Source organism: Topomyia yanbarensis, chromosome 3 (assembly GCF_030247195.1).
Source record: "Topomyia yanbarensis strain Yona2022 chromosome 3, ASM3024719v1, whole genome shotgun sequence".
Lineage (NCBI taxonomy): Eukaryota > Metazoa > Arthropoda > Insecta > Diptera > Culicidae > Topomyia > Topomyia yanbarensis.
The window spans coordinates 179,983,775-179,998,571 of NC_080672.1; the positions used below are offsets into that span (position 1 = coordinate 179,983,775).

The following is a 14,797-nucleotide window of genomic DNA, read 5'->3' on the forward strand; positions in this document are numbered from 1 at the left end:
TGCCGAGAGGACTAGATACAAAATCGTTAAAACTAGTTTTCTGAGTTCTATCACATAAATAGTTTTCAAACCACTTATGCGCTATCCCTCCGATACCAAATCGCTCTAAAGTTTTCAAAAGTAATGGTCTCGAAATTGTCTCAAAAGCGCGTTTCAGATCCAAAAATACAGCAAAAATAGTCTCTTTAACCTCGATTTTCTCTTTCCATTTTGCTAACACTAGATTCAAAGCGGTTTCGCAAGAGTGTCCCTCTCGGTATCCCGATTGCTCCGGAATTAGCAAATTATTATTATTCAAATAACTCATCAGCTGGCCCTTAACAACAAGTTCTAAAATTTTCTCTAATGTGTGCAACATGTTAATGGGGCGGTACTCTTCGGCTTTATCCGTCCCAGTAACTTTGGGAATAGGAATCACAAGTGATTCCTTCCAAACTCTCGGCACGTGCCCAGTTTGTAGCGATTCATTTACAAGGTCCAGCAGATCGTGTCCGATGACATGAAAGCAATCCTGTATCACTTTTGCATTGACATTATCGATACCAGCCGATTTTCCCAAAGAAAAACAAATATCTTTCAATTGTTCAAAAGTGATTGGGTAAAATCCATCAAATCTACAGTTAATATTAATCGGCTGTGTTATTTCCGCAGGTTCACTGACCAGCTCAATACTTTGATTGATCAGTTGCACACTGTTAACGAAATAACTGTTCAATTTTTCAGCTATTATTTGCTCAGATTGTTCTTCTACCCCGTTAAAAGATATGGACTGCGAGGAACTAGGTTTAGGTTTAATTAAATTCTTTAGGATTTTCCATAACTCTTTGCTGTTGTTTTGATGTTGATCGATCTTCCTTTGAATGTACTCACATTTGGTCTTTTTCAAAGCTCGTGAATAAATATTTCGCGCGTGTGTGTACCGATTCCAAAGACGTTCACTATTAGTTCTGCAAAATTTCTTGTACTTTTTATCCCTTTTACGTTTCAGGCGCAAAAGATCTAAAGGGTACCAGCTGTTCGAGTTATTTAAATTAATATACTTTTGAGAAACTAAACTATTGGTACACTCTTTTAACACATTAGTTAGAACAGCTGCCTTGTTATCCAAATTTCCATTCAATTCCGTAAAATCCAGGCTTCTCGAAACCAGTTGAGACATGGCTTGTTTCGAATATCTTTTCCAGCACTTAATTTTAACTTTATCCTCCTCAGGGTTTGGTTCACTCTCCAGCAAAATTGAAATTGTCTCATGATCCTAAATTTTACAATCTGCCTCTACATACGAATGAACCCCATCAAAATTGGAATACACGTGATCTATCAATGTTCTACTGTGTCTGGAAATTCTTGTAAGCTCACTAACCGTTTGCTTGAAATTGAAAAACTCAGCCAACTGCTTCAACTGATTCGAATTTTGATCGTTGAGCCAATCAATATTGAAATCGCCCGAAATTACATTAAGTTTGCTTAAATCAACGAAATTCTCCCACCAGTTTTCTACAATTTCTAAAAATCGTCGATCGCTAGAACTAGGAGAATGGTATACTACTGCAAAGTTTCCCATCTGCATGCCTCTTTCAACTGATATACCCAAGAACCAATTATTATCAACTGCTTCGTTTAACCGAACGTTGAATTTAATCGATTCTTTGGCGTAAATAGCAACTCCACCGGTATGTCTGGAATGAGATAGGCAAAAAGCAACTTTATAACCCGGAATGCTATACTGATCAAATGCATCAGCATCAACAATATGTGTTTCTGATAGAAAAATCAACAATGGACGTTTGTTTTCTACAAGATGTCGCATTGCAACAAAGTTTGTAGACAACCCAGCTATATTTAAACATAATATTTCAGACAGCCTCCCGTTTGTTAGTTGCTATTCACTCAACAAAACGTTGCTTTTTTTCGATTCTAGCAGTCTCCGATATACTGAACACTGCTTACTAAATGCCGCATGGTTTACGTCCAAATTCATTTTGCGTTCACTATTCTTTTTTATACAATTTACACATTTAAAATCAGTTGACGAGCATTCAGATGTTCTATGTGCTCCATTACATCTGGAGCATGTTTCTTTATTAACGCATCCCATACTCTTATGACCAAATTCTCCACAGTTGAAGCAGCGCAGCACGTTAAAGGCCTCTAAAACAGAACACCTATCCCAACCAATGTTCACCGTACGGGCTGACACCAGGCCGCTATAAGTGTTCTTATCAACTTCAATTATAACATTGTATTTGTTATACTTGAAGCGTGGATTTTCAAAATTGGCAACAACTTTAACATAATCGACCGGAATGCCCTCATTCTGATTCTTTAATAAGTCAACGAAAACTTCCTCAGAGTATCGATCACTCATCCCCATTATTTTCAACTTCGGTTTACCGGGTATCGGTATAACAGCATTATACTTTTCACCCAGATTGCTTACAATGTTTTCTTTCACCGATTCAATATTATCCCGAGTTGCACACTCCACAATAATCGAGCCATCTTTACCGTTTTTAAAGTTGCTAATTTTGTGCACCTTTGGATCTAATTTATTTTTTAATTCATTCCTCGTGTCGTCACTCGATTGCAACGGCTCGACTGGTTTAATCACAATGACCGGGCGAGCCTTACGTTTCGTTTGACTTCTAGTTCTAATTTTATTCGTCCCAGTAGCTCCCGACAAAACATTCGCGTAAGTAATTTTACTATTTTTATCAAAAACCTCGTCATTATTTCCATCATCGTCTATTTCAATTAACATCGGTTCACTAATTCAATTTCACGCTTAACATTTTCATTTAAACAACTTTTCAAATCTTCCAACTTTTTGGCAACACTGTTTTCCAAGCTAGCAAATTTACTCTCGAGAGAGTTGTTGAAAGACCTGATCAGTTTTTCTATTCCGTTTTCTACTGCGATGTTTATCTGTACATCGATGTTTTTTCGGGCATCAGTGAGAGACTCAAAAATGGATGCGAATTGTTCCATCTTCTTATTCAACTCAATGGATATCGAACTAACATCCTGCACACCAGAAGACTGATCTGATAAACACTTCGCACACTTGTAGCAAAGACTTGCATTATCAGCCACCCAATTTACCATGGCCTTTGTTAGCCCGGAACATTTTTGATGATATTTATCACCGCAAAAAGACATACAACCAGGCCTTCGGCGAGACTCACCGTGCTCGTACACTTTGCACACAGGCCGCTCATTATAGGCAAATTAAACTACAGCTGGAGAAGCGGGACAATACAAAGAACAATATAACACTGCGTCTTCCACTGCGGGCAAGCTTATAAAGCCAGCCGCAGCGAAATGAAATCTGAAAATCACAGAGCAATAATAGTCTGTATGACTACACACTATACTTATCTGAATGATATTTCGATTAGCAATAGGCGCCCACAAAGTTTTCAACGAAAAGTAAAGTATTTCACACGATTTAACCGATTGATGTTTACGCACTCTTTCACACAAGTTACCATATTCACTTTCACAAAAGCATTCATGTTGGACTATCAGTTAATCCAAATAAAACCTCAATGGTGCTTTTCACGCAACGAAGGATTACAACCGGAGCTCGTCCATTGCAGTTTTTTGACTCTGAAATTATTGTCGAAGATCAAGTTAAGTACGTTGGGGTAATTCTCGACTCAAAACTTAATTGGACAGCTCACATCGATTTCAGGATCAAGAAAGGTTGCATGGCCTTTGGCCAATGTAGACGGGCTTTCGGCAAATCTTGGGGACTCAAACCCAAGTACATTCAGTGGATCTACACAACAATTGTTAGACCAATACTGGCATACGGGTGCCTTGTTTGCTGGCAGAAGGGAGAAGTCATGACAATCCATTCAAAGTTAAACCATCTTCAGAGGATGGTCTTGATGGCGATGACTGGTGCGTTCTCGACAACACCTACTGCTGCTCTTGAGGCACTCTTGAACATAAAACCACTACATGTGTTTCTGAAACAAGAAGCACTTTTTTGTGCATACCGTCTTAAGGTTACTGGGCTCTGGAACAGTAACCCAATAGATCGTGGAACTAGCCACACAAGACTGTGGCCCCAAATGGTTACTTGGGATGAATATACACTTGCTCCCAGTGACCTTACACTCACATGTAGTTTTCCTTCTAAAACTTTCAATGTGAGAATTCCTCTTCGTGAGGAATGGCTGTCTGGCTGGATGGAGCGACAACTTGAAGAATACGTAGTTTGTTACACGGACGGTTCTTTGTTGGAGGGCCGAGCCGGTGCTGGTGTCTATTGTCATGAGATGAGATTAAACCAATCTCATTCGCTTGGTAGATACTGTACCGTATTCCAAGCAGAAATCTTTGCGATTCTGTGTGGCGTACAATCCGCACTTCAACAGGGAATTTGCGGTAAAAGAATCTATTTTTGCTCTGACAGTCAGGCTGCCCTGAAAGCACTTAGTTCGGCAGATTCGAGATCGAGATTAGTAATCGCATGTCGAACTCAAATCGAAGAACTTAGCATTTCAAATGCTATCTACCTTCTATGGGTACCCGGTCATTCCGGTATTACTGGAAATGAATGGGCGGGCGAATTGGCTAGAGCTGGCGCTGCGACTGATTTCGTTGGTCCAGAACCAGTTCTACCACTGTCAATAAGTTGGATAAAGCACAAGATTCGCTCTTGGGCTGTATTCGAACATGCCAACCATTGGCGTAGCTTGCAAACTTGCGTTCAAACAAAGGCTTTTCTGCCGGATGTGAGTCCGAAAATGTCAAGAAATTTGTTGCATTTTTCCAAGCACAACTGCAGTATTCTGGTCAGGGCACTGACTGGACATTGCAAACTCAATTATCACATGGCTACTATTCAGCGCGCCGAGTATTATTCATGTGATCTTTGTGAATCCGATTACGGAACATCATATCATTTGATATGCAATTGCCCTGTATTAATGCAATTGCGCATCCGGTTTATTGGTTCTCCATACATAGATGAACCTATGTACAGAGAGCTGAAATTTAAGGATATGCTTTTGTTCCTAACCCAGTGTGGTAAAGAGCTATAGTTTTTTAGCCGTATTTGAATGACAATATCTCTTCGGGGGTGTTGTCGTTCTGTTATCTCAATATCACCTCGGGGGTGTTGATATATCCGCTCACTGTTTGAGTAGAGGTTCTAAATCCCTCCGGGGGATGGAAGTTTTATTCCTGCTGTTGTAGCACCTACAGATCGTTCAGCATCACTCCAGGGGTGCAGAATGCTCTGTTTTAATTGTTCTGTGTCGTTGTTTTCCTTACCCCTAACCTTACCACTTCCCCAATCCTTCCCATCAGGAAAATGATGAAAAGACGATTCTTGGCAAGGCACAAATCTCCGATCAACATGGGGAACATGCCATTTGAGCCAGACGCTACTGATTCCTGATTCCGTGAGCCATTTAGCTTCCACGAACACTTGAGCCATTGGGATATTCGCTGTACGTGAAAGGTATTTCAAGTACATGTCCTTTGGCAGCATATGCACTGATAGAATATATTCGTAAATCGCAAGGAATTAGATTCGTACAGACAACTTTCATAAAATATACGAATTTTTCGTACGTATAATGAATCGTTATTAGTTCTATTGAAACACTTTTGTTTTTATTAAGTTTTTCGTGACAACCACGAAATGACTTTCGTTTGCTTATTACGAAACAGTTTCATTCGGCTAACGAATTATTCGCTGCTATATACGAATATCTTTATAATATTTACGAGCACCATTCGTCAAACCGTCAACGTCAGAAGAGCTTCAATACAGGTGGAATATGGAGTCATTCTTGCTATAGTTTAGTAGCCGTATCCGTGTCCGCCGGTTTCAGGAAGATTTCCTGAACTCCTTTCGTTTTCAGTTGATCCAGAATCCGGAGCAGTACGGATTCAGTTGAGCCATCACGAAGTGTTCGTTGGTTTTGAATGAATAAGTTGTAGTTTTTCTCTGCCGGAGCACTGTCAAAATAATATGCTATTAAATACGAAAACTCTTCTTAGATGAACGAAATAAATTCGTGCGACCAACGAGATAGTTCATAATATACACAAACGTTTATTAAAATAAACAAGACATTTCGTTTCATTCACGAATGGTAATGTAGTTTTCAACAACATTCGTGCAATGTACACTAAATAAATAAAATTTACGGAAACCATCGTTCATCAAGCGGCCATTTCTTCATACCACAGTAAAATCGATTTTCACAGATCTGTTTTTTAATTTAAAAAAATCGGTGTTGTCAAACATCGATCCCAAAAGATCGAATGAAAAAATATGAACATGATAAATACGAAAACTTTTATAAGATGAACGAAATGAATTCGTGCGACCAACGAAGTTGTTCGTAATATACACAAACATTTATTGAAATAAACGAATCATTTCGTTTCATCCACGAAAAATAATGTCGTTATCAACGATAACATTCGTGCCATGTACACTAGATAAGTAAAATTTACTAAAACTTTTGTTCATCAAGCGTCCATTTCTTCACACCACAAATACCACCAGATTGAAATAAAAAGGATTTTGCCAGATCGATCCTTTAGTTTAAAAAAAATCGTTGTCAAACATCAATCCTAAAAGATCACGCAGAAAAAATTAGCATATTTAAGCCAAAAATATGTGTTATTGAATCCAATCATTTATTGTTTATCACTTTAACAAACAAACTCATTGGTTTGAAAATATTTTTTTTTATTAGAACAACAACAAATTTTTGCTTTCAATAAATACATTTTTAGTATCAATAATTTTCTTTTAATTTCAATAAAATAATTATTGAAAAACGGAACGATAATTTTGTTTTATTGAAACAATAAATAAATTTTATTGAATTCAATAAATAATTTTATTGTCTCCCGACCAATAATTTAATTTATTGAATTTAATGCATACACGCAGAAAAATAATTTTTAATGTCAAATAATATGAGGGTTGAAATAATAAATTTACCAAGTTGTTCTGTGTTCAATAAAAATACATGTTTATATACATAAAATAATTGTTGAAATAATTCTGAAGAATTTATTGGATCAAACATGGAAAATAGTTGGACCAACAAATTTTTTTATTGATTTTATCATAACAACAATCGAAACAACAAACAACTTTGTTGAATCAATGAGCTCGTTTTGTTGAATAAAACTTATAAAATATTTGGATCAATGCATGTCAAATGTTCAATACAAAAAACATTTTTGTTAAATCAAATAATATCTTTTATTGTTTTTAACATAACAAATATTTGAATCAATGCATAGCAAATATTGAAGCAAAACCAATTTTTTTTTATATAAAATATGCCTATTCTTTAATAGGAACCAAAGGATTCCAAACCTGTTCCGGAGTAGGTTTGCTTGGAATGAAATGAAATTTTATTATATGCAGCGCATACGATTTCAATCACCCTCCCTTTATGTAGTACCTTTGGCCGTGCGCGTGGTTTATTCCAGATATGCGCTATAATGTAGTGCTTCAGTCTCGGCTTTTCCAAAAAGATTGCAGAAGGCGCACGAATACGCTGTGTCTTCCTGTTGGACCAGAGATGGTGAAGTACAGGAAACTGCCCTCTCGAACGGGTATTATTTATCTCTGGTGCGGTGACGTGTTTTCAGTTCTGTGATTGTCGTTTTTAAGCCACACAGGGTGTTTTGTTTGAGTCCTGGAATACAGGAAGGCACCAAAAAACGCACCGTGTGCATTCGAATTAATTTATTCACTAACCTTTGTGCGACATCATGATTATTTTCAAGCTGCACTTGCGCCCTTCGAGTCCGGAAAATCTGAGCACTATAAGAATTTACCGAAATCTGAATTCCCTGATTTAAAAATAGCGAATTTCTCCAGCATTGACGCACGTGGAAAAAGTTTTCTTCTTCGTAGCAACTTTTATTTTTTATTTGTTTCAATTCAACAAGGACTGTTGATGTAATGCATTCAGTCCTTTTGAATCAATTAGCTGCATGCTTTTGTTAGAATCACTGGTTTGTTTGGAACAAACAATAATGTTGTCGATCTTCGAAAAGCACAGATAACAAAACTTGTAAGATTGATTCAAAGGATATTTTGGTTGATCTAACCAAAAAATTAAGTTTGGTTTAATAAATTCCTTGGTCCACAATAAAAAAATTTTATCGAATAAAAATGAAGAAATAATTTATAGAATCAAACATGCACAATTCTTTTGCGTGTAATTTTATGGAACCTACAAATCTTTTTTCTGCGTGATCAATTGAAAAAATGGCTGGATGTTGTTGGCTCGAATCAAAACTTGTCGAAAGTAAACAAAGTTCATTTCATATCGTCAACCTGGCGCCCAGGTGGTGAAATCAACGGAGTGCTGGAGCGTTGCCAAAAAAAATTTATTTCCAGATTCAATTTTACTAAACTTCCCAGTTTAACTCAGTCGGAATGCAGGCTGGTTCTAATTCGTATTCTGGCTCCGGTGACACAACCGATTCAAGTTAGAATGTTTAAGGGGTACCTTTTCGATGCGGCTTAGCCGCATAACCGAGGCCTAGGAACCGAAGCGGCGCAAAGCCGCTGAGGATCCGCCGGACGAGGTGGCCACCGACCCGCCATCGGAAGCAAGCGAACCTGTGATCCACTCGTTTGCCCGGCTTACTCAAACATAGGGGCTATCCCTAGTTTAAGTCCGACTGAGCGGTAGCGAAGTCGGACAGCACGCGCAAAAGCGATGTGGCGTAGCCACATTGGGTGCTGGACACAAAATAAAATTGGCAACGCTAGCAAAATGTAAACACAAATGAACACTCCGGATGAACCTATCGTCAATTGACATTTCGACGAGTTTTGATTCGAGCCAATAATATGGGCCCTCGGTGTGCTTGTTTACCTAAGATTTGTTTACACGGACTTTTAAAATTTACATTACTTGAATACTTTCGATGCTCTTTGAAAGAATATCAACTCAAGAGTGATGAGGATTGGAACAATGGTAGCCTGGTTCATACATTGACCAATCGGCGCTGGATGTAAAACCCGGTGGCATATGCTGAATCGAAAGATCAAGCATTGGGTTATAAAACGATTGCTTTCTGGATGATGGATAAGGATTTGTACACATTTGTTTGTTTTTTCTCGTGGGTTAATTCCTAACAAGATGATCCGATTGATTGTTCATTTTTAGGTGGTGAAGTTTACCTGAACTTTATAGGTAACGAATTCGGTGGATGATAAGTTGTTGAAATGATTTTGATCGTTCAATGCCCATATCGAAGAACGTTTCCATTGGTCAGAATGCCTACCAGCGTATGATAGCTGCAAACATGAGGACAACAAGGTTATCGCTTTCGAATGGAACAATAATTTATTATTCGTGTTCAAGTTCCATTACAGTAAAAGTTTCGTCGACTATCGCATTGTCGTTGATTTAGCCGGAAAATGCAAAATAGCGCTCGGCACTGACGACAAGGAGTAAGAAGGATTTGATTGGAGTGATAATAATGCAGAGCATTATATATTCTGGTAGAATATCAGGGTGGAGAAATTATATGTAAATTTATATTATATCCCGAGTTGCATTAATTTTGGCACCGCAATAAAGCTATCTGCAACTGTTGTCTTGTTCAAATTGGCACGAAATAACTAGGCAGCGAATGATAGATTTCATAGTCAATTTATTTACTTTTTCTGAAGGATAAGTAATTAGTATGTTGTGAATATATGTGTCGCCGGTGCCGTGTGTTATGGTGGTACCGGACGGAACCGTTGGTCAACAGACCGTCCTTGTCGTACTGGTCATAGATGCGACGTTTTAGCACTTGACATGCTTCGGAGATCTGTCTTAACGCTCTCTACTTAGTGCAGGATACGCGAAACCGCTGCTAGCTTTCGAAAGAAAATTCCTAGCTGATGCTACTCTATCAGTCTCTCTCTCGACTGAGGACTACAATTTCGGTCGATTAAATTATGCTATGAAAATTGTACTTCCTGGAATTTCATCTAACGAGATCAAATCATTGTGAGGAATTTCGCTGCGTTCCAATATTGCTTGCCTCTGTAGGTGACGATGTGTGTGGATTCACTTCGGCAGCTAGCTCTTATGTTTTGTGTAATTTTGCTATCTTATTCTGCTGAATAAATCATCTGCCTAAAGCCTCTATGCTATACTACGGTCACTTTAAAGACGCCCTGCTATTTAATCTTGTAGCTCTCGGCAAGTCAGTCCTGGCACTCTTCTCGACTATTCCTGGCACTATACCGCTGACGTCGCACTTATCACGGTGATCAAACTTGGCGAGAGCGGCAGTGGTTTCGTCGGAATTGTTCACGCGACAAGCAGTAAGTACAAGGACTCTGCTACTTATGCCTAAGCCCCTCATTGAAACCTTCGTCCTGCCGGAGTGTTAGCTTCGTCCGATACCGGAGCGTATTGTTGAACCGAAGCAGTCTGCTACTTGCGCTGCTTCCTTCGAATCGGAATCGCTGAATATTCCCGTTAGCCGAATGTCCAACGTGGCCGAAGGCAAACCGATTGCGGCAACACCACCAGCTGTAGCTGACATTTTGGTTTTCAATCCAAGTCCCTGCCATTGCCATAGCGACAGACGAGTGCGGCGCAGGCTGGACATCGGTTGACTCGGTGCCGGACGGGGCGAAACAACTGCAACAGGAGCGGACCTAGTATGGGGTGTAAAGGTCTTCAATTGCCATAGATCACCAAAATGCTCTGCGACTAACATTGTGAACAAAACAAACCAAATGAAATTGATCGTAACAACGATAAAATAATCTAAATTCTACCCAAACATTTGAAACATTTGAAAAGGGTCACTGCCAAACGTAAACCTTGAGAAAAAGGCAAAAGAAGTTTTGGTCGAATTCATTATAATTCTATTTAAAAATTTAATACTGTTTTATTTAGTTTGATTGCGCAAATTGTTTACATCAGACACTCCCCTTCATTCATTGTGTACGTATTTCACTGCCTATATAATCCTTTTGGAATCAGTTACAATAATCCTTTATAATCATTTTATAATAAGCGTATTGCTAGTTAGGATTTTTATATCAGCCGGGCCCTTTTATAATCTGTTATAAAATCATTATCAAAATTCTCCATAATCCATTGTTGCGTTATGTTTATGCACATGGTCAGATAGATAGTTTTTAACTGGGACGTGACGTATGGATACGAAAAAACCTAATGTCTATTGCAGCCAGGGGGAGCTGTCAAATGCAGCCAAAGGGAACCGTCAAATGCAGTGAGGGGAAACTGTCAAATGTAGCCATTCCATTTAAAATATGTGAGGAAGAAAGAGTGGCTATGCAAGACAAGTGATCAAATGAACAGAAAAAATGAAAAAGAAAACATCACAGAGAACAGACATCCATGATCGAACAAAAATATTTAAAAAACGTGTGTAAACACGTAATGTGTGTGTAGACATGTAAACGGAACCGGTTCGAAATCCTGGATGGATTCTGCATGGAATCTAGCTCAAAGAAAACAACCGATTGCGACTCTATCGGTTGATGCATTTGAGCTGGAATTCATGCTGGAAGTCCGAATCGGTTCCGGAGTAGTTTGACTGGGTAGAGGAATAACCGCTGTCAATTCTGTCGCACTCAGCCACAAAAAACATGACGACAGTAGCGCACCTGGTTTAGATATCCAAACTACCTTCGAAACCGTTAGAGATTTTACACAAGTTGAATGCTGAAGATGGACGTCTGTTCTCTGTGAAAACATCTATCCACAGGTTTTGTCCCAGGATTTTAATAGAGAACATGAAAATTCGATTTGTTTGCATTTGGCAGTAGGCCTTTTTCAAATGTTTGGCTAGAAATTCCTTACTTCTTCAATGAATCATGTACAAGAGAAGTAAAAATGTTAAATTTAACGGAATAATGTATGATGCCGACATCAAATAAAAAATTACAGCTGAGCGACCTTGTTTGGAAAGTGTTAACATTTGGCAGCGAACCAAACCAAGTTTCTCATACTATGATCGAATCAACAAAAATTCCAAGACCATGTAAACAATCTTTCTGAACTGTCAAAAAAGTGAGGTTAAACATTATCATGCAATGTTCTCCACCGAGAGGTTCATTTTAGTTTGTTTACATAATCAATGAACTTTGTACCGCGACTCACCACTTCATTTGCCGCGTTGCCAGGAACTCAAGCAAAAATATACAAAACAGTGTTGCCAAAACACACATTTTGAGTCCCACCACTCTTGCAAAGGTGAAAAAAATACTCAACATTCTTGCATTTTTCAAATTTAAAAAAATCGTTAAAAAATCACGATAGCTCCAAATAGTCTCATTTCAACGGCAATATTCTTAAAAATGTGTAGTCTTTTGAATAAAAATAAGAAAAAGGGGGTTAGGTCGGGCGAGAAAGGTCTATTGTTTAATTTTTCATTGAGTATGAATCTATTTTGTAATTTGATCAAAGTCACTCAAAGTTACAGCAAATATTCCGGTTGCCAGAAAAAAATAAATAGTCTGTATTCTACGCAGTGTTGCGCATTCCTCTGTACGGGACTCTATATTGCATACAGACTCTAGTAAACACCAAAGAGAATAGGGAAAGAGACGAATAGAGTGAAGCCACAAATACCTTATTAAGCAGACCAATCGTGCAATGTAAATAAACATTACTCATGCCTGAGTTGGAGGAGATAAGTATTGTACATCTATTAAAAAAGAAATTTCAATTTTCGCCAGAATTTGGTTCAATCGTGATTGTGAGGTGCATTCTAGAGTATATGTATGAGTAAAAACAAGCTTTAGAATTATTTCATCTCTTTGTTTCGAAATGCGCATCGTTTGATAAACACATCCAACGATCGACATACGGTTTGTTTTCAAAATATAATAGGAGTCATGTAAAGTGCTGCCTGTGGAAGCGGTTGCCAAAATTCTAGTGTTGAAATCATCATAAAGGGAGTGTTGCCGTTTTGACTGATTTTCACTCTTCGTCTCTTTCACTATTCTCTTTGGTAAACACCTATAATGAATAATGATGGCGTTCAACGACTGGTGGTCAATGCCAGGTGCACGGATTAATCTGTGTTTCACAGATTTTCTATTTACTGCACAGATTTCCACAGTTTTCTGTTTCAATGAACAGATTTCTACAGTTTTCTGTTATAATGCACAAATTTGTCAATATTTGACAAAACTAAAAAAGGCCGCCACTTCTTGTTTTGAGAGAAACGTATATTTTCCTTAACACAGATTCGCACAGATTTTTACATAGGCTGCGAAAGATTTCACAAAATATTATCAGGCATCCCTGCTGGTGATATTTGGGTGAGGTTAGCTCAATCACAGAGGGGCCCATATTATTGGCTCGAATCAAAACTCGTCGAAATGTCAATTGACGATAGGTTCATCCGGAGTGTTCATTTGTGTTTACCTTTTGCTAGCGATGCCAATTTTATTTTGTGTCCAGCACCCAATGTGGCTACGCCACATCGCTTTTGCGCGTGCTGTCCGACTTCACTACCGCTCAGTCGGACTTAAACTAGGGATAGCCCCTATGTTTGAGTAAGCCGGGCAAACGAGTGGATCACAGGTTCGCTTGCTTCCGATGGCGGGTCGGTGGCCACCTCGCCCGGGCCTCGGTTATGCAGCTAAGCCGCATCGAAATGGTACCCCTTAAACATTCTAACTTGAATCGGTTGTGTCACCGGAGCCGGAATACGAATTAGATCCAGCCAGCATTCCGGCTGAGTTAAACTGGGAAGTTTAGTAAAATTTAATCTGGAAATAAAAAATTTTTGGCAACGCTCCAGCACCCCGTTGATTTCACCACCTGGGCGCCAGGTTGACGATATGAAATGAACTTTGTTTACTTTCGACAAGTTTTGATTCGAGCCAACAACATCCAGCCATCACAGAGTCGGTGACAATCTAGGATAGGATCCGCCAGCTCTGTCCTTTGTTTTAGAACCAATTCTGAACCAGCTCGTGATTGGACGTGACATAGGCAAACCTTCGGCTTGGAAACTAAAAGTACTAAATGGCTGCTTGGAAGTGTTGTCATATTGTGATATCAAACGACGATTGTTAACTGTGTTGATTTTTTTGTTTTCTCGAGATACCGCTTTCTTTCTATAACATCCGTCTGTAATTATGAATTGCAGGCATTATTTGGCAGACGAAATCAAACATATTATCCAGAACTGAAGTTCCCGAGAGATCCGGTAGCGCGGTTATCGTGGATTCTGTTCTGTGTGCGGAATAATGCGGAAATGCCTCTTTTCGAAATCAACAGGCTGTGTAGCGTAAGTATGAAAATATTTTGAACTTCATGGAAAAATTATCTTTGTTCCAGTACCGAGTAAATTGGAAGTACTGAGCAAACAGGGAGAAAGTTAGTCCTTGACTCAGAAAGGGGCCGTTCATAAACTACGAGTTAAGAAAAAGAGTTTGTGATACTCTTTTTAAAAAATACAACTACACTACTCTACCGTTCCACATCGAATGAATGTATTTCAATTAATTGGCCCTAACTACAGTTCAATACTGCTAACCCTGCAATCCTCGCGGTGGTGCCATCCATCCGGTCACACGTTGCCATCGATTGGGTCGCACGTTGTCGTCGTCTAACAAAAATGCCTGGCTTGGCGATTGCGATGTTTGCCGGTTGTCTCGAGGAACTTCGACGTCAGCACCTGATTCGCGTGGCTTCACCGTTAACTCACGTAGACTCATAGGGGGGGGGGTCTGGCAAAAGTCTACGTTTGTCTACGAGGGGGAGGCGGGTACTTTGAAAAAGTCTACGTAGACTTT

General features: G+C 38.9%; 1 protein-coding gene and 1 long non-coding RNA gene across 2 annotated transcripts in view; both read left to right on the top strand.

Annotated features, from left to right (window-relative positions):
- The first annotated feature begins 8,856 nt into the window (after positions 1-8,856).
- Positions 8,857-10,144, top strand: LOC131693770 (uncharacterized). The gene is made up of 2 exons (XR_009306318.1): positions 8,857-9,115; positions 9,177-10,144. It is a non-coding gene; the product is annotated as an uncharacterized LOC131693770 (long non-coding RNA).
- Positions 10,145-13,961: 3,817 nt separating this feature from the next.
- The window catches only part of LOC131693764 (peroxisomal membrane protein PEX13), a 52,518-nt gene continuing 51,682 nt past the window's right edge, over positions 13,962-14,797 (top strand). Inside the window, exon 1 of the mRNA XM_058981888.1 lies at positions 13,962-14,289. Within this exon, the coding sequence (XP_058837871.1) occupies positions 14,249-14,289 (41 nt within the window). The 5' untranslated portion in view covers positions 13,962-14,248. The remainder of the gene's footprint in view (positions 14,290-14,797) is intronic.